The sequence below is a fragment of the Halichoerus grypus genome, chromosome 7 (assembly GCF_964656455.1).
Source record: "Halichoerus grypus chromosome 7, mHalGry1.hap1.1, whole genome shotgun sequence".
Classification (NCBI taxonomy): Eukaryota; Metazoa; Chordata; class Mammalia; order Carnivora; family Phocidae; genus Halichoerus; species Halichoerus grypus.
Window position 1 is genome coordinate 57173670 of NC_135718.1, and position 23448 is coordinate 57197117.

At 37.0% G+C, this 23448-nt stretch overlaps 1 protein-coding gene across 2 annotated transcripts in view; it reads left to right on the forward strand.

Moving 5' to 3' along the window:
- CTNNA3 (catenin alpha 3) overlaps nucleotides 1-23448 on the forward strand; it is a 1800030-nt gene that overhangs the window by 68882 nt on the left and 1707700 nt on the right. For both annotated transcript variants that reach the window (XM_078077659.1, XM_078077660.1), the window contains one exon: nucleotides 22856-22959. In XM_078077659.1, the coding sequence (XP_077933785.1) occupies nucleotides 22861-22959 (99 nt within the window). In that variant the 5' untranslated portion in view covers nucleotides 22856-22860. The remainder of the gene's footprint in view (nucleotides 1-22855; nucleotides 22960-23448) is intronic.

Genomic DNA, 23448 nt, shown 5'->3' on the forward strand with positions numbered 1-23448 from the left:
ATGAAGTGTGATGGTATGATTGTATTATAAAATTGCTTATTCATTTGTTGATGGAATTTGAGTTTTCAGGTTTTTGACTATTAGAATAAGGCCAACATGAACATTTGCTTATAGGTCTCTATCTGGACATATGCTTTCATTTCTCTTGGGTAAATATCTAAGGAGTGAAATTGCTAGGTCATATGGTGGGTGTACGTTTAACTTTGTAGGAAACTACCAGTTTTTGTTTTCACTAGCAATGTGTGAGCTTTCCAGTTGCTTCTCATCTTTGCTAGCTTGGGTATTGGTAGTCTTTTTAATTTTAGTCGTTCTAGTAGGTGTGTAGTAGTATATATTGTGGCTTTAATTTGCATTTCTCTAGTGACGAATGATGTTGAACATTTTTCATGTGCTTAATTACCATCTATATATCTTCTTTGGTGAAGTGTCTTTTCAAATGTTTTGTCCATTTTAAACAATTGAATTGTTTTTCATGTAATTATTGATTTCTAAGGATTCTTTATATTTTCTGGATACAAGATCTTTATCATATATCATATATCATATATCATATATCATATATCATGGGTTTTAAAAATACTGTGACCCAGTCTGTGTCTTGCCTTATCATTTTCTTAACATGGTCTTTCAAAGAGCAAAAGTTTTAAATTTTGTTGAAGTTCAGTTTATCAATATATTCTTTTATGATTCATGCTTTTGGTTGTTGTATCTAAGAAACCTTTGCCTAACCCAAGGTTACAAAGGTTTTCTCCTATGTTTTCTTTAGGAAGTTTGATAGCTTTGTCTTATCCCTAGCTTTATGATCTATTTCTTTTTTTTTTTTTTTAAGATTTTATTTATTTGACAGAGAGAGCACAAGCAGAGGGAGAGAGAGAGAGAAGCAGGCTCCCTGCTGAGCAAGGAGCCCAATGTGGGACTCGATCCCAGGACCCTGGGATCATGACCCAGGCCGAAGGCAGCCGCTTAACCAACTGAGCCACCAGGCGTCCCTTTATGTCAAGTAAATTTTTGCATATGGTGTGAGGAAAGGGTTGAAGTTCATGTTTTATATATGACGTCCAATTGTTTCAGCACCATTTGTTGAAAAAACTGACTTTTCTCCAATGAGCTACCTTGGCACTTTTGTTGAAAATAAATTGTCCATGTTAATATTATGTCTAATATATGAGGATTTAAGAAAACATAATCATATTATCGTGCCCAATAAAATTAACAGTAACTCTTTAACATTATCAAATAGACTATCTGTCCAATTTTAACTATTTAAAAATGTCTTTTTATAGTTGGATTTTGGAATCAGAATTCAGGATTGATATATTTTGTGTGGTTGTTAATAATGCATATCTTTTAATTTGTAACCATTTTCCCTCTTTTCCACATCATCTATGAGTTGAAGAAACCAAGTCATTTTGTCTTACAGTATTTCTCACATTCTGGATTTGGGTGATTGCAGCCTTGTGATGTCACTTAACACATTCCTCCTCCCAGTAAAGTGGTAGTTAGATCTACACAAGGCTCTATTAGATTTAGTTTTAACTCTTTTGGCAAGAATACCGTATAGATGATGTGATGTACTTCCCATTGTGTCACATCAGGAAGCATAGCGTCTGGATTGTGTCACTTTTAGTAATGTTAAGTTTGATCAGCGTGTTCAGGCTCTGTAAGCCTGATTCTCAAAGTTCCCTATTAATTATTCACCTAATGATTTTAGCTTTTATTGATGATCATTTTCTAGATCTATTATCTTTTAAGGGGTTGTAAATGGTGATTTTAGTATTTTGTAATTCTTTATTAGTTTTACTGGTTGGGATTATTCTATAAAGAATTATAGAATATTTCTCTAGAGTATAGTTCATGCCAGAAAATCAGGAAAATACTTCATTATTTCTCATTCTTTATCAATTTTCAGAAAAATAGGATTGTGTCCTAGCAACTTTGAAAGGTGACCAGTGAGTTTTTGTTTTTTGAACTAATTTTTATATATGTTTTATTGTATTGCAATCTTTATTCTTTTGACGCTCAAATTTCCCATTTTTGGTCAGTGAGAACCCCTTTAACTTGGTCCTGAGCCTCTTGACAAATCCAAGTGGTTTTTGTGTTCTAGCATAAGAAGATGTTTTAGGCTGATTTTATAAATTTCCTGCTCCAGATCTTCAACCAGCCTTTCCATTGAGAAGCCTCGGTCCTTTTAGTAGAAAATACTATTTAAGGAACACAATCTATGCACTGGGTTACTATTGTCGCTCCCATGTCCTTTTTATTTTTGTGAACAGAGCTAGGAAATATTTTTTAGGAAGAGAAAAATGTATAATAAGATCATACTGATAATTCTAATTCAGTATAAGATCACAGGATTTTCATGTAAATTTTCTGATTTAATATTTATATCTATTTTTTCTTATGCTAGAAATCTTATTTCCTAATAGCATGAATATAATTATTTACCTTATCATAATGTGTGTGTGTATACCTATGTATGTAAGTTTATATGTGTATGTATGTGTGCATATATATAAGAATTTATAAGACTATATTACATGTATTTAATAAGAGTACTAAATGTAGTTTAAGATGACTTTGCCATTCTTTTTCTCCTAGAGGATATCCCTTCAGGGATTAGAGTAAAAATACTGTGTTTTGAAGTCACTTGAAATTAATTGCTGCAATGAATTACTTTGGGAATGTATTAGTTTTTATTTTTGGAGTGGATATCTAGAAGTGAGGTTGCTGTACCCACCTCCCTTCTGGTAACCATGTTTGTTCTCTGTAGTTAAGAGTTTGTTTCTTGGTTTGTCTCTCTCTCTTTTTTTTTCCTTTGCTCATTTGTTTTGTTTCTTGAGTGGAATCATATAGTATTTGTCTTTCTTTGACTAACTTATTTTACTTAGCATTATACTCTCTAGCTCCATCCATGTTGTTGCAAATGCCAAGATTTTGTTCATTCTTATGGCTAAATAATATTCCAATGTGTGTAGGGGGGTGTGTGTGTGTGTGTGTGTGTGTGTGTGTGTGTGTGTGTATACACCTTCTTTATCCATTCATCTATTGATGGACAGTTGGCCTGTTTCCATAATTTGGCTATTGTAAATAATGCTGCAGTAAACATGGGGGTACATGTATGCTTTTGAATTAGTTGGGTAAAATGAAGTTTTTGGTAAATACCCAGTAGTGAGATTACTGGATGGTAGAGTAGTTCTATTTTTAACTTTTTGAGGAACCTCTATACTGTTTTCCATAGTGGCTCCACCAGTTTGCATTTCCACCAACAGTGCATAAGGGTTCCCTTTTCTCCACATCCTTGCCAACACTTGTTGTTTCTTGTGTTTTTGATTTTAATCATTTTGACAGGTGTGAGGTGACATCTTATGTGGTCTTGATTTGCAGTCCCTGATGATAATGGTGTTGAACATTTTTTCACGTATCTGTTGGACATCTGTAAGTCTTCTTTGGAGAAATGTCTATTCGTGTCTTCTGCCCATTTTTAAATTGGATTATTTGTTTTTTGTGTATTGAGTTGTATCAGTTCTTTATCTATTTTGGATACTAACCCTTTATTGGATATGTAATTTGCAAACATCTTCTCCCATTTCATAGGTTGCCTTTTAGTTTTGTTGATTGTTTCCTTCACTGTGCAGAAGCTTTTTATTTTGAGGTAGTCCCAGTAGTTTATTTTTGCTTTTGTTTCCTGTGCCTTAGGAAATATATCTAGAAAAAGGTTGCTATGGTCAATGTCAGAGGAATTACTGCCTGTGCTCTTTTCAAGGATTTTTGTGGTTTCAGGTCTCACATTTAGGTCTTTAGTCCATTTTGAGTTTATTTTTGTGTATGGTGTAAAAAAGTGGTCCAGTTACATTCCTTTGCATGTGCTGTCCAGTTTTCCCAACACCAGTTGTTGAAGAGACTTTTTCCCATTGGATATTCTTTCCTGCTTTGTTGAAGATTAATTGACCATATAATTGTGGGTTTATTTCTGGATTTTCTATTCTGTTCCATTGATCTATGTGTCTATTTTTGTGCCAGTACCATACTGTTTTGATGACTACAGTTTTGTAGTATAACTTGAAGCCTGGAACTGTGATACCTCTAGTTTTGTTTTTCTTTTTCAAGATTGCTTTGGCTGTTTGAGGTCTTTTGTGGCTCTATACAAATTTTCAGATTGTTGTTCTAGTTCTGTGAAAAATGCCAGTGGTATTTTGATAGGGATTGCATTAAATGTGTAGATTGCTTTGGGTGGTATAGACATTTTAACAATATTTATTCTTCCAATCCAACTGCATGGAATGTCTTTACATTTCTTTGTGTCATCTTGAATTTCTTTCATCAGCATTTCATCAGTGTTTTATAGTTTTCAAAGTACAGGTCTTTCACCTCTTTTTCACTTAAGTTTATTCCTAGGTATTTTACTGTTTTTGGTGTAATTGTAAATGAGGTGGTTTTCTTAATTTCTCTTTCTGCTGCTTATTTTCATATAGGAATGCAATAGATTTCTATACATTGATTCTGTAGCTGCGACTTTACTGAATCACTTATCAGTTCTAGTAGTTTTATGGTGGAGTCTTTTGGGTTTTCTTTATAGAGTATCATGTCATCTGCAAAGACCGAAAGTTTACTTCTTCCTTACTGATTTGGATGCCTTTTATTTCTTTTTGTTGGCTGATTGCTGAGGCTAAGACTTCCAGTACTATGTTAAATAGTGATGGTGAGAGTGGACATCCCTGTCTTGTTCCTGACCATAGAGGAAAACCTCTCAGGTTTTCCCCATCAAGCATGATGTTCGTGGTGGGTTTTTCATAGATGGGCTTTATTATCTTGAGGTATGTTTCCTGTAGATCTACTTTGTTGAGGGTTTTTGTCATGAATGGATGTTGTACTTTGTCAGATGCTTTTTCTGCATCTATTGAAATGATCATATGGTTCTTATCCTTTCTTTTATTAATGTGGTGTATCCCATTGATTGACTTGTGAATATTGAACCACCCTTGTATCCCAGGAATAAATCCCACTTGATTGTAATGTATGATTTTTTGAAATATTGTTGGATTTGTTTTGCTGGTATTTTGTTGAGGATTTTTGCATCTATGTTCATCAGAGATATCAGCCTGTAGTTCTCTCTCTCTCTCTCTTTTTTTTTTTTTTGCGGTGTCTTTATCTGGTTTTGATATAGCCTTATAGAATGAATTTGGAAGTTTTCCTTCATTTTCTATTTTTTTAGAATAGTTTGAGAAGAATAGGTATTAACTCTTCTTTAAATGATTGGTGGATTTCACCTGTGAAAGCATCTGGTCCTGGTTGTTTGTTGGAAGTGTTTTGATTACCAATTCAATTTTGTTACTGTTAATTGGTCTGTTCATATTTTCTATTTCTTCCTGCTTCAGTTTGGTAGGTTTTATGTTTCTAGGAATTTATCCATTTCTTCTAGGTTGTCCAGTTCGTTGGCATATTATTTTTCATAATATTCTGTTACAATTGTTTGTATTTCTGTGGTTGGTTTTTATTTCTCCTCTTTGATTTGTGCTTTGTTTATTAGAGTCCCCCCCCCTTTTTTAAGCCTGGCTAGCAGTTATCAATTTTGTTGATTTTTTTTTAAAGATTTTATTTATTTATTTGACACAGAGAGAGATAGCGAGAGCAGGAACACAAGCAGGGGGAGTGGGAGAGGGAGAAGCAAGCTTCCTGCCGAGAAGGGAGCCCAGTGTGGGGCTCGATCCCAGGACCCTGGGATCATGACCTGAGTCAAAGGTAGACGCTTAATGACTGAGCCACCCAGGTGCCCCAGTTTTGTTGATTGTGAAAAGAAGCAGCTCCTGGTTTCTTTGATCTGATCATTTTTTTTTTTCGTTTCTATATTATTTATTTCTGCCCTAATCTTTATTATTTCCTTCCTTCTGCTGGTTTTTGGTTTTGTTTGTTCTTTTCTAGTCCCTTTAGGTGTAAGGGTTAGGTTGTTTATTTGAGATTTTTCGTATTTCTTGAAGTAGGTCTGTATTGCTATAAACTTCCCTCTTAGAATGTTTTTGCTGCATCCTAAAGATTTTGGACCATTGTATTTTCATTTTCATTTGTTTCCATGTACTTTTTAATTTCTTCTTTGATTTCCTGGCTGACCCATTCATTGCTTAGTAGCATGTTATTTAACCTCCATGTACTTGTGGTCTTTCCATATTTTTTCTTATGGTTGATTTCTAGTTTCATAGCATTGTGGTCAGAAAAGATGCATGGTATGACTTGATTTTTTTGAATTGGTTGAGACTTGTTTTGTGGGCCTAATATGTGATCCATTCTGGAGAATGTTCCATGTGCAATTGAAAAGAATGTGTTTTCTGCTGTTTTAGGATGGAATGTTCTGAATATATCTGTTAAATCGATCTGGTCCAGTGTGTCATTCAAAGCCATTGTTCCCTTGTTGATTTTTTGTTTGGATGATCTGTCCATTGATGTAAGTGGGGTGTAAAGTGCCCTACTATTGTTATATTAATATCGATTATTTCCTTTGTTATTAATTGTTTTATATATTTGGGTGCTCCCATGTTGGATGCATAAATATTTACAATTGCTGTATCTTCTTGTTGGATTGTCCCCTTTGTTATTATATAGTGTCCTTTCTTCTTTGTCTCTTGTTACAGTCTTTGTTTTAAAGTCTATTTTGTCTGATATAAGTATTACTGCCCTGGCTTTCTTTTGACATCCATTTGCATGGTAAATGTTTCTCCATCCCCTCACTTTCAATGGTTGGACAGCTACCATTCTTGTGTTTTTGTAGTCTCAAATTGGGTCTTTACAAGGATATCCCCCTTTGATCCTATATCTATCCATGCCCTACATCTTAATACTCTAATCAAAGGATGCATGGACAGGAATTTCAGGGTTGAGGCACTTTTAGGGAAAATTATTTATCACTGAGATGTGTATAGGCTTTCACCCTCCTTTTTTTTTTTTAATTTGGTCAAGATTTCACTATATTTCTTTCTTTTTAATTTGGGGTGATGACAGGTTTCCTTGAGTATAGTGGTTCTAACTTTAATTTTTTTTTGTCTTCTATTAGTTTTGATGGAAGGAAGTGATATAAATATGCATTTACTCTACCATATAGTATAAGAAATCTCAGGAGATGGTAGGATGATGATGATGATTCTCTTAGAGATCTTATAGGGTACAGAGATAAGGCAGCATTGCTTACTTCTGTCATGACTCTGTGTGTGTGTGTGTGTGTGTGTGTGTGTAGATGTAAAGAGGATTGTTTGAGTTGAAGTTGGAATGATGAACAAGTATTTGTCAAGTGGCTGTTGGGGAGGGGCACTCTAGGCAGAGGGAGTGGAGAGAATAAAAGTTTAGGGGCATAAAATAGTATGGTCCATTTAGAGAATTTCAAATTCTTTAGAATGGATGGAGTACAGGGAAGAGGAGGATCAAAGAGAGGGAGAAAGCTAGAGATATAGGACAGACCAAACTGCCTCAAGTGGCAGTGGAACCTGAAATTTTATTGTGTCAAAATGGAGAATCATTGAGAGTTTCAAGCAGGGGTTTAGTGTAACATTATCTTATTTTATATTAGAGAGATGACTTAGGGAATAATTTGAAGGAAAAACTAGAAGGGAGACCAGTTAGGGTATCATTACAGAGTCTAAATAAGTCTGAGCTGAGGGTCTGAACTGATAAAGTAGCAATGGGAATGGAGAGGACATGGACAATACAAGAGGAGTTAAGGGGATGGAAGCAATATGAACTTCTCTGCCAATCTGATATGAAGAGAGAGGCAGAGTGAAAGAAAATATTCTAAGATGATGTTCATGGTGCTGGTTGGGTGCCCAGCTGTATGGTGAAGTCATTAATCTAGATGAGAACTGAAGATGGTGGCAACAGATTTTGGGGAAATATCATGAGTTCAATATTGAGATGCCTGTGAGATGGCCCAGTGATCAATGGATTTGGGAGCTCTGAAGCTCAGGTGAGAGATCTGGACTGTAGAATCTGAGGTTCTAAGTTGAACTGAAACTCTAGAATGAGATTACTCAGAGAAAACAATGTAATGTGAGCAGTGAATAGGATGTAAGGGTTGAACCTTAAGGTAAGACTCTTCCTTAACAGGAGGTAGTACATAAGCTGGAGCCAGCAACAGATATTGGGAAAGAATGCCAGGAGGGTAGAAGGTGGTGTTTGGAAGCCAGAGGAGAAAGTCTTTTATGTCTTACAGAGAGAATACTGAGCATATGGGAGAAATAGTTAAATAGGGTTAATAGATATATAGGCAGAGTTCCTGGAGAAAAAATTTAAAAGTAGTGATAAATTAGTGAACTTGGATGGTTAAGTTGAAAGATTCTGGCACCGACTTTTAAAACTCTGTTAAAGGAATTTGGAAAAAAGGAGGCAGGGAAGGAGCTGAAGTTTTTTTTTTTTTTTTTAAAGATTTTATTTATTTTTTTGACAGAGAGACACAGCGAGAGAGGGAACACAAGCAGGGGGAGTGGGAGAGGGATAGAGAGAAGCAGGCTTCCCATTGAGCAGGGAGCGCGACGCGGGGCTCGATCCCAGGACACTGGGATCATGACCTGAGCCGAAGGCAGACGCTTAATGACTGAGCCACCCAGGTGCCTCAGGAGCTGAAGTTTTTAAAACAGTTATATACTGTTGGTTTTCCCTTGTGTATTAATAGATACATAGAAAAATGAATATAGTGTTTTCAAAGACTTTGGTCTCATTTTCTTTATTCTGATAAGCAGGCTTTTATTTATTTCTAGCTAATAAGAGAACAAAGAAGAAATGGGGATTTTTTTAGCTTCAAATTGTGGTTGACAAGAATTTTACTTTTTTCACCATTCTCTTTTTGTTCTCTGCCTTTCAAAAATAACATACCTTAGAAGAATTCATATATATTTGAGCTGTCTTATAATATGGAGTAGAACTGACCCACAGACCCACTGGACCTACAGCAACAAAAGCCACTCTCACTTTCAAGGTGTATATGAAGGGCATGTTACTTCTGCCCTGTTTGCTCAAACTTGATGCCTTATAGCTGAAGGTTATTCTTGTTCGGAGTGATTCAATGAAATCTCCTCCGAGGTCTCACATATTAGATTATCTTCTTAGGTTTCAATTGGACTAATTTAGTTCTTTGGCTTTTTAAATAATATATAGGTAACCTTCATGCTGCGCTTGTATGAGAGGGGAGCTCATAGTGTTTCAGTTCTGTTATAATTTTTATATGGTACAAAAAGTCCTTAAGTTGAAAGGATTTGCTATATAGAATAACCATGGGGCATTTCTGTCCTTTCTCCTTAGCTGCAATTTTGTAAAGTGTGCCATTGTGAAATATAGGGTGAGCTTTTAGTGTGAACTGGCATTTTATAAAATAACACGAAAGGTGTGTTATCAGGAGAGGGGTAATGAGGTCTTCATGTAAAATTTATATACAGTGTTACTTTTCAGTTAAATCAGAAATTGAATTATAACTTTTTGCTTTTTTTTTATTTTGGAGGGAGATTAAACTTGACCAGCCATTCATGGTAAGAAGGACATAGTATACGACCTACATATAAGTAGAATGTTATTTTCCTTTGTTTTTCTTTATATTAGTTAAGGCAGTCTTTTGGCTTTTTAAAACCATTTTTGCAGTTCTCTGAGTACAGGAAAAAAAAAAAAAACCATTTTTGCAGCCCTCATCTACGTTGTATGTGCAGGGAAATTTTATTTTGGTTACTATGGCTAGAGTAAGCACCTGCTTCAATTTAATTTAATTTCGCTTAAGTGTTCTCATAAAGAATCCACAAAACTCACAATTTTGGGGGGCAAGCACTCAATTTGATCATTTTTCAAAGAGCATCAATAAGATTACTATCCAGAGGTTTATTAAAGAGAACTTCAGATGCTTAAAGTTTGAATTACAACATGCTAAAGATACTTACTTTTTATTACAAAATATAAATTGTTTTGTTCTGTTGAAACCCAGAGTTCTCAGAAGCTAAGGAAATAAAAAGTGCAGACTCTTGAGCATCCTGAATGTAGTACATTTAAGAATTGTAGACCTAACCCTGGAGCATACCTTTTATGCACCACTCTGGAATTGATTTCAAAGGGCCCATGATCCTTTATAAGGTTGTTGTACATTAGGATTTTTTTCTAGGGTATTTAGGCATGTTGCTTTTCTAATTAATGCACATGTAAGAAATATGCCTTAGAATTTGAAGGTAAGAGATCCAATAAAATGAGGCACCAGAGGGAAGCTTTATTTTAAACTCTTTTATTATGGGAACAAAGAGTAAAAGCATTCTTGAATAATAATTAAAGCTCTGTAAATAAAAGAAATATGTTTATCCCAAATGTAGACAAGTAGACTTTGCTATCCTACTGAAAAGGGGATAAAATAATATCAACTAATATTTGTTGAGCCCTTGCTAGGTGTCAGAGATATTGGCTAAGTAACGGCTTTTATACGAATTTTCTTTAATCTTCAAGATCCCTTTGAGGGGTACTCTTATTATTCTCATTTTACAGACAAGGAAACTGATATTTAGGGAGATTCAGTAACTTGTCTAAAGTCACCAATGAGCAGGGAACAGAACCTAGATTCTCACCTAGGCAGTCTAGCTTTAAAGCCAGTGCTCTTAATTACTGAGATCCAATAGTGAGGACATGTAGGAGAATTTAAGAAATCTTGTAGCAGGAGCACATGGGTGGCTCAGTTGGTTGAGCATCCAACTCTTGACGTCACATCTTGATCTCAGGGTTGTGAGTTTGAGCCCCGCATTGGGCTGCACACTGGACATGGAGCCTAATTAAAAAAAAAAAAAACATCTCCTAGCAGACAGGGGAGGGCAGCAGGATGTCTCACACTGGCTTCTGCATTTGGCCTGCTGAGAGGCTAAGTGAGGCTGAAACCTAGCCCTCCTTCTGCTGGGCAAGCTGTGGGCCTTCCTGCTAACACCTCCAGGGCCGTGTCTACCGAGAGGGTGGTACCTTTTTCTAATTCATTTGCTCAGAAGAGGATATTTTTCTACTTATTTTCTATATATTTTTCAAAGGCAAATCTTAATTCTGTATTCCTCTTCTGAGTTCCACCCCACGTATATTTCCCTGCATTCCCAACAGTCCTTTGACTCTGACCTGCCTCTTCCTAGTCAGCTTGTTCCCTTGATGGTTGCATTCTATCCACCTTTGTGTTGACAACTCTAAAATTTATATTTTCACCCTGGATTTCTCCCAAATTTTGCTCTAGTATTTTTAACTGCCTACTTAACATCTTCACTTGAATGTGTAACATGTAACATGTAAACATCAAATTTATCATGTCTCAAACTGGACTCTTCATTTTCCTGTTCTTCCTGCAGCTGTGCCCACCACAGTTAAATGGCAACTCCATCCAGTCTCCGAGCTGCTGCAGACTGGAAAACTTAAAGCTATCTTGAATTCTCTTTTTCCCGTGTCCAGTCTGTTGGGAATTCCTGTGGGCTCAACTGACAAAATATATCTACAATCTGATGACTTCTGTCTACCTCCACTGGCCCCATCCAGGTCTGAGTTACTACGGGAGCCTTCCAACGGTGTCCCTGCATCTGCTCTTGCCCCTCATACTTCATTTTATTGGTCAGAGTGATCTTTCCAAAATATAAACCAGATCGTGTTTCTCTAGTGCTCAAACCCCTGGTGTATTTTCCATGTGGTTCCACATGATCTATAGCCACTCACCTTCAACCCCATTACCTTTCCGATCTCTCTTTTACTATGCTCTTTGTAACTCATTTTTTTTTTTTTTAAGATTTTATTTATTGATTTGACAGAGAGAGACACAGCGGAGAGGGAACACAAGCAGGGGGAGTGGGAGAGGGAGAAGCAGGCTTCCCGCGGAGCAGGAAGCCCGATGAGGGGCTCGATCTCAGGACTCTGGGATCATGACCTGAGCTGGAGGCAGATGCTTGACCGACTGAGCCACCCAGGCGCCCCTCTTTGTAACTCATTCTGCCCCACTTACATTGGCCTCCTTGCTGTTCTGCTAATATGCCAACACTCTCCTGCCTCAAGTTTTTGCTGTTATCTCTGCCTGGAGTGCTCTGCTCCCAGCCATCTGCTTGGCTAATTTCCTCACCATATCAAATCTGCTCAAATGTCCTCAGTAAAGCTAATCTTGATCTTATTTAATACTTCAGTCTGCTCCCAATGTCTCTTCCACTGGATCCTGCTTACTCTGTTATACTTTTTCTTTTTTTTTCATAGTATATGTCATTTTCTAATGATGCTAACAATTTTCTTTTTATTATATTTATTGTTTATGGTCTCCCTCTACCCTCTGACTGGTGTAAAGTAGAAACTCAGTAAATGTAAGTTGAATGAATGAATGATGCCCTATGGTCTAGGGGTGCCTCTGATCTCACACCATTGCTGCTATAACTGATGAAAAGGCTAGGTAGAAGAGCTTATACTTACTATTGATCTCCAAAAAAATGTGTGGAAAGTATTTGTAAAGTGTAGGAAGAACATCTGAAAAGAAAGAAACCCAACTATTTCTCCATCATATATGTTAGGCAATTGCTTGATTTTATTGACTCTCTGACAAACCTGAGATCCTTTTGTTTACCAAGTGAGTAAAGATGTGTGTACTTCTTTCTTGGTGGGCCAGATAAGCCAGAAATGATGACATTGGAACCATGGGGGTGGGATAGGGGTGGGGAGGGAGGTGGGCTTGGAAAACAGGTGTGTATAGAGATTGTAGTGGAAATTTTTTATTATAGTTGTCCTCTTTCCATTTTATTTCACTCTAACCAAGATAGTTGTATAAAATCAATTGTGATAATATTGTGCAGCAAATCCCGTGTCCCCCTTTCCTTTTCTTTATTTAAACTTGTGTGTGTGTGTGTGTGTGTGTGTATTCTTTTTTGTCACCTACGTTTGGTTCCAATCCTTCACATTATTCCTAATTACATTTTGCTAACCTTTGAAAGGGGGGCGTGCTGATTAGGGAAAATGAAGCTTACAGAGTTTTGCTATCCACTCAAGATAAATTTTTTTTAAAGATTTTATTTATTTATTTGAGAGAGAGCAAGAGAGAGAGAGCATGAGCAGGGGGAGGGGCAGAGGGAGAGGGAGATCATGACCTGAACCGAAGGCAGATGCTTAACTGACTGAGCCAACTAGGCGCCCCTCAAGATAAATTTCTAATGACAAAATAAATGCTCTCTTTTATGACATTATTTCAGGAGTAGGAAACCTTTCACTAGTTGCTCACTATTTTTTTCTGATATTTTGGAAGTGTAGAGTATTAGATAAGATTAATATTTGTGATGATGGTTGCGGTTGGCACCTTGTAAAAAATTTCTTCTTTGTATTTCACTAAATAGAGTTTCACTAAATGAGATCTCATGAAGTCTAAAGATATTTTTGGTAGGAGACTTGTTGACATAATCAAAGCACTTTAAACTTGAGGAAAAGAAACCCATTTGCAGATAAAACCATCAAAGCGGGGGGTGTGTGTGTGTTAGTGTATGACAATAATTAGGGCATAGAAAAACCATGTTAATAGATAACTATGCATTGTAATTATCCAGAGAAAGTCACATGGGAAAAGGTCAATAATTAATAAATAATGATAAATATAGGTACCTAAAAAGATACAAATTAAATACAATATCATAGATAGCAATAAATCCTGAACTGAATGTTTCTGTTGTGTTTTTTTAATATTTAAGATTTTATTTATTTTTTCATGAATGTAATGTTGAATGTTCACAAATTATTTTATTTATTTTATTTTTATTTTTTTTTAAAGATTTTATTCATTTGAGACACAGAGATACAGAGAGAGAGAGCATGAGAAGGGGGAGAGACAGCGGGAAAGGGAGAAGCAGGCTCCCCGCTGAGCCAGGAGCCTGATGTGGGGCTCGATCCCAGAACCCTGGGACCATGACCTGAGCCAAAGGCAGACGCTTAACCATCTGAGCCACCTAGGCGCCCCATAAATAATTTTAATAAAAGTAGAAAAATATACATATGGTGAATATATACTCTTGCATGGAAACCCATAAACTTAAGAAAATAGTAATAGAACATTTGGATGAGGGAGAAAAAGAGGAAAAGAGAAGTGGTATTGTTGCAGAAGCTTATTATGTGAAGAATTTTCCTGCTACATATTAAAAAAAAACTGTTACAGTAACATAGTGAGATGATACATTTTGAAAATTTCAAGAAGTCCTCTCTTAAAAGTGGAATAACTGATGATTTTTTTTTTTTAACCCTACCTCAGGGTTAAATGCATTTTAGAAGATTGAGGAAACAATGAAAGAAGCAGGGGCACCTGGGTGGCTCAGTCGTTAAGCGTCTGCCTTCGGCTCGGGTCATGATCCCAGAGTCCTGGGATTGAGCCCCGCAGCAGGCTTCCGGCTCCCTGCTCGGCGGGAAGCCTGCTTCTCCCTCTCACACCTCCCCCTGCCCCCGCTTGTGCTCCTTCTCTCGCTGTGTCTCTCTCTGTCAAATAAATAAATAAAATCTTTAAAACAAACAAACAAAAAACAATGAAAGAAGCAAATCTATTAATAAGAACTTGGTGATATGGAATGCTAGAAATTTTGGGCAGGCCTGTGTTTAACATTCGTAGTGAGCAAAGTGCAGCTATAAAGGGAGGCCTGCATACCACACTTATATATGTGAAAGTTACAACTCAAGCTAACAAGCTGCTACGGTAGGTTCTATCTTCCTGTCTTTCTACCTTAAGAAATACTCCTTCAAAATGACCTGGAAGACAAGATTTGGAGTTAGAATTCTTGGATTCCTTGAAGTTTCTTGTTAGAATGAGGTGGTGGATGGGGAGCTCACTCCTGCCCTTGATATGTGGCCTGCCCCCTTCTCTTCTGGCTCTGTTTCGCATTTGAGAGGCCTCAAGCATGTACAAGTGGACAGTCCAGCCTGCACATACAAATTCCATCAAACTCATAATTTTTGGGGGGAAGCTGCCTCCTGGCCACCTCTCAAGTATAGGGATGGGCATGTTGAGTCATTTATTTTTGGTAGGATGGATGCTAGAAACAGGCTGGCATAGACCCTGGAAATAGGTTTGGGCTGCTTGAGCAGAGAGGTGGGGTACTGGATACCCTGAGCATGTCAGGAAGGGTAGGTGTGGGTTCTGGAAGGGCACATTACCTTGGTCCCTTGGACTCTTCCAAAACATGAGGATCTGGGGTGGGGCAGCTCTTGTCTAAGTCTATGGACAGTACTGGTTTGGGAGAAAGTGTTTTATTGTAGAGGTGACAGTTGTAAATACAACATTGTTAGACACAGTTACACACGTGTCCTCGATGTTAAGAGAAGCAAATTTCAGAAATTTTAGATTAATGGTAAGTATGATTTTAAGGGACTGTATACGACCAAAGAGAAATTTGATGAATTAAAAATGAAGAAACAAGAGAGCCAGCTGGGCCTTGGCTTCACTACTTTTTCTTTCACCAGAATCTGGGGTAGTGCTTCATAAATAATCATTTAACAATAACATCAATGGCCCCAAATCCTAGTGTTTCTGTGTAGGGAGCACAAATTTGAAAAGAATATGGATCAAAGATGGGAAAAGGGACATATTACTTAAGGCAAGTAAAAGAGAATGGCTGGAACTAGGAAAAATAATGTTGGGAAGGCTAAAGCAATTCTCATTTTGTAGGGTTGGAAGGGATGCTGAAGGAAAGAAAAAGGGACTTCCAAAGTTATAGACTGAGAGAAAGAGAAATAGAAAGCCTAAGGAAGGAATATGTCCTGTGCATGAACCAGATGATGTGAGATTAGCAGCTGACAGGTAATACACACAAGCTGTGATACTGTGATGTCATGTGGGCAAGCTGGAACAAACACTGGTACCGGGGAATTGAATTAAGTGGAAGAGGCAGGTCTGTTAGAATTTGTATTAAAATACAGAATTTGTATTAAACCCTTTGTATTATCTATGATATCTCTGAAACTATGAGAAAATGACCATAGCAGTTGCCTGTGGGAGAGAAGTTAGGGCCGGAGGACAGGGATGGGAGAGAGACTTGTTTTTAACCATATATGTAGTTGAACCTTGTATTACTTAATAAAATTTTTAATTAATTAAAAAAGAATTGAAACCCTAGATGATGAAAATAAAGGAGCTATCTTAGTCTCTTTAAATTGGTTGAATTATGTATCTTTTGAAAAAGTATATCCCTTAATTCTAAAATGATCTGTAAATGTGATCACAGAACCTGGGAGTCACTAAGAAATAACAGACCTGTCAGAAATCAGAAGAAGGGCAAATACCTTTATTTTCAAAAGAGGAAAAAAGGTGGCCTCTAAAATTAGACTGGACATCTAGGCACCAAACTGTAGGGAAACTGAAGAATTAAAATGTAAATAAATGGCAGTAATTGCTAGCATTTGGCGTGAATTCTCCAGGAGTCAATTATGTCAAACTAGATTTATTTTTATTTTTATTTTTTATTTTTTTTAAAGATTTTATTTATTTGACAGAGAGAGATACAGTGAGAGGAGGAACACAAGCAGGGGGAGTGGGAGAGGGAGAAGCAGGCTTCCCGCCAAGCAGGGAGCCCGATGCGGGGCTCGATCCCAGGACCTGGGAACATGACTTGAGCCAAAGGCAGACGCTTAATGAATGAGCCACCCAGGTGCCCCTAGATTTTTTTTTAAAAAATTGAATTCTTATATAGGAAGGAAAGGGTGTCTTTATTTCATTGAAACATTAAAAAAAAATCCTCCCATGTTTTTTTGACTAGATGAGAAAGTAGATTATTTCACAAAAAGTGATTAATAACTGGTTGAAAAGTTCATTTATCTACAGTGTTTATTACTTGATCATCATGTATCTGAAAAGAGATTTCTAGTGGTATCAAAATCAGTTTTCATGCCTGGCTCTCATTGTTCGGTGATTTAACTGGAGATTATAGAATTCATACTGAACGATTAATGGGTAAATAGAAAACTGGGAGGAGGTGTTAACATGTTGGATTCTCTAATATTAATTTTTGACCGGTGGGAACAAAAGTCTAGATTCTGCAGCATGAAATGTTAGGAAGAAAAAATAAAATTCTGCATTTAAGGGCAAAGAAATATTAATTGCCCAAGTATATGATGGGGAGATTTGGGTTTGCAGTAATCCTTGTAAAAAAGAATTGAACAATTTAGTTGACAAGTGAGTACAAAGATATTAATTAGCTAAGTCTGATGACTCTGACATGGAATTTAATAATCTTAAAGGAGAATAAACTGTCACCTTACAAACTGTTAAAAAGTTTTTTTTAAAACTAAGTATTTCATATTAGAGACTTTTCTGTAGGAACTGTATTATAGATGATTAGGTTTCTAAGCCATCCCATAAGAACATGTCAACTTATGTAGAAGGATTATAGCTTTACTAAGAGGAGCCTGAGCTTCAGAATTTGGAGACAGGGGATCATGTGTTACAGTAGGGAGAAGTAGGTGGAAAAGTTTTCTCTTTACTCTTTGTGAGGGAATGGCTAGCCCCAGGCAAATTTTGGAAATGGCTGAAATTTTCCATTGACCTCTGTGTGCATCTCTCTGATCAAACATTCTTCTGCTGGGGTGCCCGGGTGGCTCAGTTGGTTAAGCGGCTGCCTTCGGCTCAGGTCATGATCCCAGGGTCCTGGGATCGAGCCCCATGTCGGGCTCCCTGCTCGGTGGGAAGCCTGCTTGTCCCTCTCCCACTCCCCCTGCTTGTGTTCCCTCTCTCACTGTCTCTCTCTCTGTCAAATAAATAAACAAAATCTTAAATAAACAACCAAAAAGCAAAAACAAAAAAAACCCCATTCTTCTGCTGCCAGGATATGACTAGAATACAATGTGGTTTGTGCTTTGAGAATGACATATATGGGTGTCAGATGGAGAGTAATGAGCTAGTTCATATTAATGCGTGATTGAATATGTTCACTGTATGACCTCAGAGTTAGCTGCATTTAAAAATGAAATGCTTGTTAAACTAAATGAATTTAAAATTGATGTAAGTTCAGTTGCAAGCAGGGAATAAAGTGGAATAAAGGAAATTCAGGTATTGTGGATTAGATAGCGTGGGAAGAAGGGAAGGATCCACATGGGTGCATGTGCTCCACCCTAAGGACTCTCTCTGGAGACATCTATTACTGCTGCAAGTGATTTGTTTTCCTCCCTTTGATTCTGAAAACTGGGATTTTAATATAGTCTTTTTGTCTTCAAACCTGTACCTTTTCCACTTTATAAAATAGTCTCAATTGGAGAGAAGTCAAAAAGTGGCAGGTTTCAATTCAACATAAGAAAGAACTTTATAAAAGTAATCCCAGGGGCGCCTGGGTGGCTCAGTCAGTTAAGCGTCTGCCTTCGGCTCAGATCATGATCCTAGGTTCTTGGAATGGAGCCCCATGCCGGGCTCCCTGCTTTGTGAAAGTCTGCTTGTCCTGTTCCCTCTGCCTCCCCCTCTGCCTCTCCCTCCACCTCTGCCCTTTCCTCTCCCTTGTGTTCTCTCCCCTCCTTGTGCTCTTTCCCTGGCTCGTGTGCTCTCTCTCTCAAATTAAAAAAAAAAAAAAAAAAGTAATCCCAGAATCTAATGGTATAGTGAGTATCTCATCATTTCTATTCATCCAAGTCCAGTACATTGTTGAAATGAAGGATGTTGCAAGAGTTATTCTTGAATTTGAGAAGTACTCCCTAACTCTTTAGATTTTATGGATCATACCTTGGGTTATAATACCCACAACTAGTAGGATTTTTATTTTGGATTCACATTGTGGTATTGCTATAAGAATTTGGTAACAATTTGTCAGACTTTGACCTTGCTTTAACTTCATTTGCAAAATTCTGCCGTTTTCTGCCTATTACTGCCCTGATCTCCAATCAATCAGGATTACTGAACAGGACAGATCCAAAAGATCCAAAAGATTTTTATAAGAAACAGCATTTATTCAAAGAAGAATAATTATATGTAGCCAAGGTTCTTCAAGGACTTATTGGTATATTATTTTATAATTTTTCCATGAAAAAAATGAACTTCTCAACAACTTTCTTTACTTAATGTGTATTAAAGACATGATCACAGATTTAGAAGATACTTTGGCTGAATTAGGTTTGTCTTTTATCTCTTTGTTGAAAAACATTTTTCTAGCAGGATTATTTATGATGTGAATAATTTTTATTCTTATTTTTTATTTTCTTTGCCTCCAATTTCTGGTGCTCAATGTAGCTTTGAAAATCCATTGTGAATGGATTTCTGTGAAAGCACATGTTTTTAAAGGCTGTGAAAGTTCCCTTAGATCTTATTTTAGTTCACAACAGTGTCTTCTACTTTTGTCTCTGATATGAAAGAACAAAGCAATGTCAGTAATCTTGACTTGATTTTTGTGTAGGATAGTACCCATCATGAAAGGGGTAACAAATGAACTCCTTTGTGAGTACTCATTTGATAGAACCCTATGGTGTTATGGAGACTGAAGGACATACTTTATTGTATGTATTGGCTCCAAGCTATGCAGAAGGGTCATCATGGGAGTATCCTATTTGTCAATTTAGATTTGCTTCTGTTAGAGGGAATCAAAGTGGTAGGTGGAATGATTGGAAAAAGCCAAAACCAAAACCAAAACCAAGCCAAACCAAAACAAAACATTTCAGTCCTAGAAATGCATTTGAGAGAAACCACTTGGCAATAGTGATGGAGCCTTTCTTGAAACATATATTCTGTATTTCAGATGAATAGCTGAGAAAAGAGATCATGTTTTTACTTTTAGAAAGGAAATAAAACCAGTGAAAAGGGAAGAAAAACAAGGTAGTAAAGGCCTAAGTCATATGGCTTTGTATCTCTCTCTCTCTATTTTTTAAACCCATGATTTTTAAAATTGAGTTTTTAATTTTAATTCCAGTGTAGTTAACATACAGTGTTATATTATTTTCAGGTGTATAGTGATTCAAGAATTCTATACATTGCTCAGTGCTCATCACAATAAGTGTACTCTTAATCCTCTTCACCTGTTTCACCCATCCTCCCACCCATCTCCCTTCTGATATGCTTTATTTTAAATGAGACCCTTAGTTAAAGTTATTTTTTTTTTTCAACAGGAACATATTTTACTTGAAGCATATTTCAAATGCTTCATATATCTTTATATCATAGAATAACAGTAATTTATTCTTTCATTTGAAAAGAAATTCAAGCAATATTTTTTCACTTAATGCAATTTGAATAGTATTTTTTTCCAAGGCAAAAATGTCTTTTAAAAAGTAAAAGAATTGTAGGCACTTTGTATGAGTGGCTTGTGGTAGAGTTAAGGATAGACTGAAGACAGGACAACACGATAGTCTGAAAGGGGGCAAAGATGCCCTGCACAGGCCATTTGATTGTGTGTAGAAATGTGCTACATTTCAGAAGGTGTGCTCTCTTTCTGAAATCAACAGTGTTGGTGGGTTTTATATTAAATTCTCAACATTTACAGTACAGTTGACCCTTGACCAATGTGGGGATTCAGGGCACTGACACTCCCCCTCCCTGCACAGTTAAAAATCGGTGTATAACTTTTATAGTATTTGCCTCTGTTTAAAAAAAATTATGGGGGCTTCTGGGTAGCTTGGTCAGTTAAGCATCCAACTCCTGATTTCAGCTCAGGTCATGATCTCAGGGTTGTGAGACTAAGCTCCGCATCAGGTTCTGTGCTGGGCATGGAGCCTGCTTAAGATTCTCTCTCTCCTTCTCCCTTGGTGCTCCCCCCATCCAAAAACAAAACCAAATAAAAAATAACAATAAATAAAAAATTATGTTATTAACCTAAGAATTAGATTTCATCAAGATAAAAGTTAATTTTAGTTACAGGATGGTTTCATGTGTTTGTCTCTCTCTGCATGTGTATCAGGTGTACAGTGTGGAAAGGCCTTGTGAAACACTGACCTTTTCACTTACACATACACGTGGAGATCATGATTATCTTTGGAATATATACAGTAACACATTTATGGATCTAGGGAAGGATCCACTAGAGTGGGAGAGGTTGATGAGCAAAGAGATGCTGATTATATGGAACTAGGCCAATGGATGTTGACAAAGTCTAGGAGGAGAATGGGAATAGACTCTCAGGGGAAACAGTTGGGAGGGAACATGGGCCCCTCCCTGAGACTCTGGTATCCCTTGGGGTTGGAGGCAGGGGTATAGAAAAAAGAACAGTCCTCTCTCCTAGAATCACTGGGATGGAAAGGAATGTTGAAGGCATTGATTCTGGATAAGAGAAACACCATGAAAATATGTACTCGTTCTTTCCTTCCTCCCTTCCCTATCCCACATGTATACTTGTGATAAAGTTTTTATGATTTTATTCATTTATTTGACAGAGAGAGACACAGTGAGAGAGGGAACACAAGCAGGGGGAGTGGGAGAGGGAGAAGCAGGCTTCCTGTGGAGCAGGGAGCCCGATGTGGGGCTCGATCCCAGGACCCCCGGATCATGACCTGAGCTGAAGGCAGACGCTTAATGACTGAGCCACCCAGGTGCCCCTACTTGTGATAAAGTTTAATTTATAAATTAGGCACAGTAAGAGGTTAATAATAATAACTAATAAAATAAAACAATTATAACAATGTACTGTAATAAAAGTTATATGATATGGTCTCTCTCTTTTCTTCAAAATATCTTATTGTACTCAGTCTTCATCTTGGGTGATGGTAAACTGCCTATCTGTTGAGATGAAGTGAGGTGAATGACCTAGGCATTGTGATGTAGCATGAGGCTTCTATTTACTTTCTGATGATATGTCGACTGGATCATGATTGACCGTGGGTAACTGAAGCCACAAAAAGCAAAACTCTAGATAAGGGGGACTACTGTAGTACTTCCTAAATATTTTTGTTTTAGTTTCCATGGGTGCCATAGGGAATATCTGAATATTTTCTGGGGGTGGAATCTTATGTTTTCTTGCCTGCAAATATAGAAGAAAATGGGTAATATCTAAGTGGGAAGGTTTTTGTATTGATGGTAACATGTTTCTTTCGACTATAAATTTATTTATTTTTTAACAGACTAAGTTACATATAGGTGATACATGTTTCTTACTGCTTATCTCTGTGAGCCTTTAGTAAGTACTTGACTGTGAATAAGTTAATACAAATTTGTGGACTTGGAAATTTGGGTAATAGTTTTTATGGCCAATTTTAATTTGAATATGTTATGATATGTATGCCACGTGTGGTTATTTGAGATATCTTTGTATTCTTATGCAAAAATCTCACTGATTTTAAGATTAATGTTAATGCCTTAAAGATGGCTTGTCATTTTTTTCTTATTTTGTCTTGCCCAAATATCAATCCTTTCTCTCTTTTTATAATAACTATGCCAATTTAAATTAGTTTATTTTCTGTATAGGAAAGTAAACTGCCCCCAACTTTCTTCTTCAGTCAAAACCCTCAAACAGTTCCCCAAACAGATAGAGATGTATCACATCTTCCAAAGTCCTACTTGGCTCCTCATCTGAGTTATCATTAACAAGAACAAGCAAAATATGAGCGCTGGCTACCTCAGTGCCATGATTTTTTGGAAGTCAGAGGACTTGCATGCTGTAAGATATGTCTCACCAACTTGGCCATTCATTTTTACTTAAGACTCCTGAACAAATGCAAACCCACCCTGGGTTATTATTTTAGTCATGAACATACTAACATAGATTAATTTGTTAGAGGATCTAAGGTTAGACCGCACAACCAGAGAACAGACGGGGAAGGAATATCTCATTTCTCTGTTGGTGGACTTGTCACCCTGGTCCTCTGAGGGCTACAGCTGATATCAGGAAGAGGTGCTGAGTACAAATCTCATGTACTCTATGATTTTCATTAGTGCTTCCCTTTAGAAAGTATTTTTCTTTATTAATAAGTGTCTTTTCATTTTTATGCACAGGCAGCATGTCGGCTGAAACACCAATCACACTGAATATTGATCCTCAGGATCTGCAGGTACAAACATTCACTGTAGAGAAGCTACTGGAGCCACTCATAATCCAGGTATGAAGACCATGGAAATAACAATATGTAACTTCAGAAGAACTAAAAAATGAGAAAAGTAGATCATGAACCAAGGATAGATTTGATTTTTATAGAGGGAATATGTCATCTAAAATTGCTTTTTAAGATACTGCTAAAATATAAAAAAATACATATTTAGTAATAATAATAAAGTTTGGAAAGTACCCCCCCTCCCCAATTCTCTCTTAAAAGCAACAGACGTGGGGTGCCTGGGTCACTCAGTTGGTTAAGCATCCAACTCTTGATTTTGGCTCAGGTCCTGATCTTGAGGTTGTGAGATTGAACCCTGTGGGGGTTCTACTTGTCTCTCTCCCTATCCCCACTTGTGCCTGCACTCTCTCTCTCAAATAAATAAATAAAATCTTAAAAAAAAAAGCAACAGCCATAAAAATATGTATATATAGCTTTCAAAGTACCTTTATATAGTCGTGAAAACTGAGTGAGGCAGGCAGCATGGTTAAAACCATC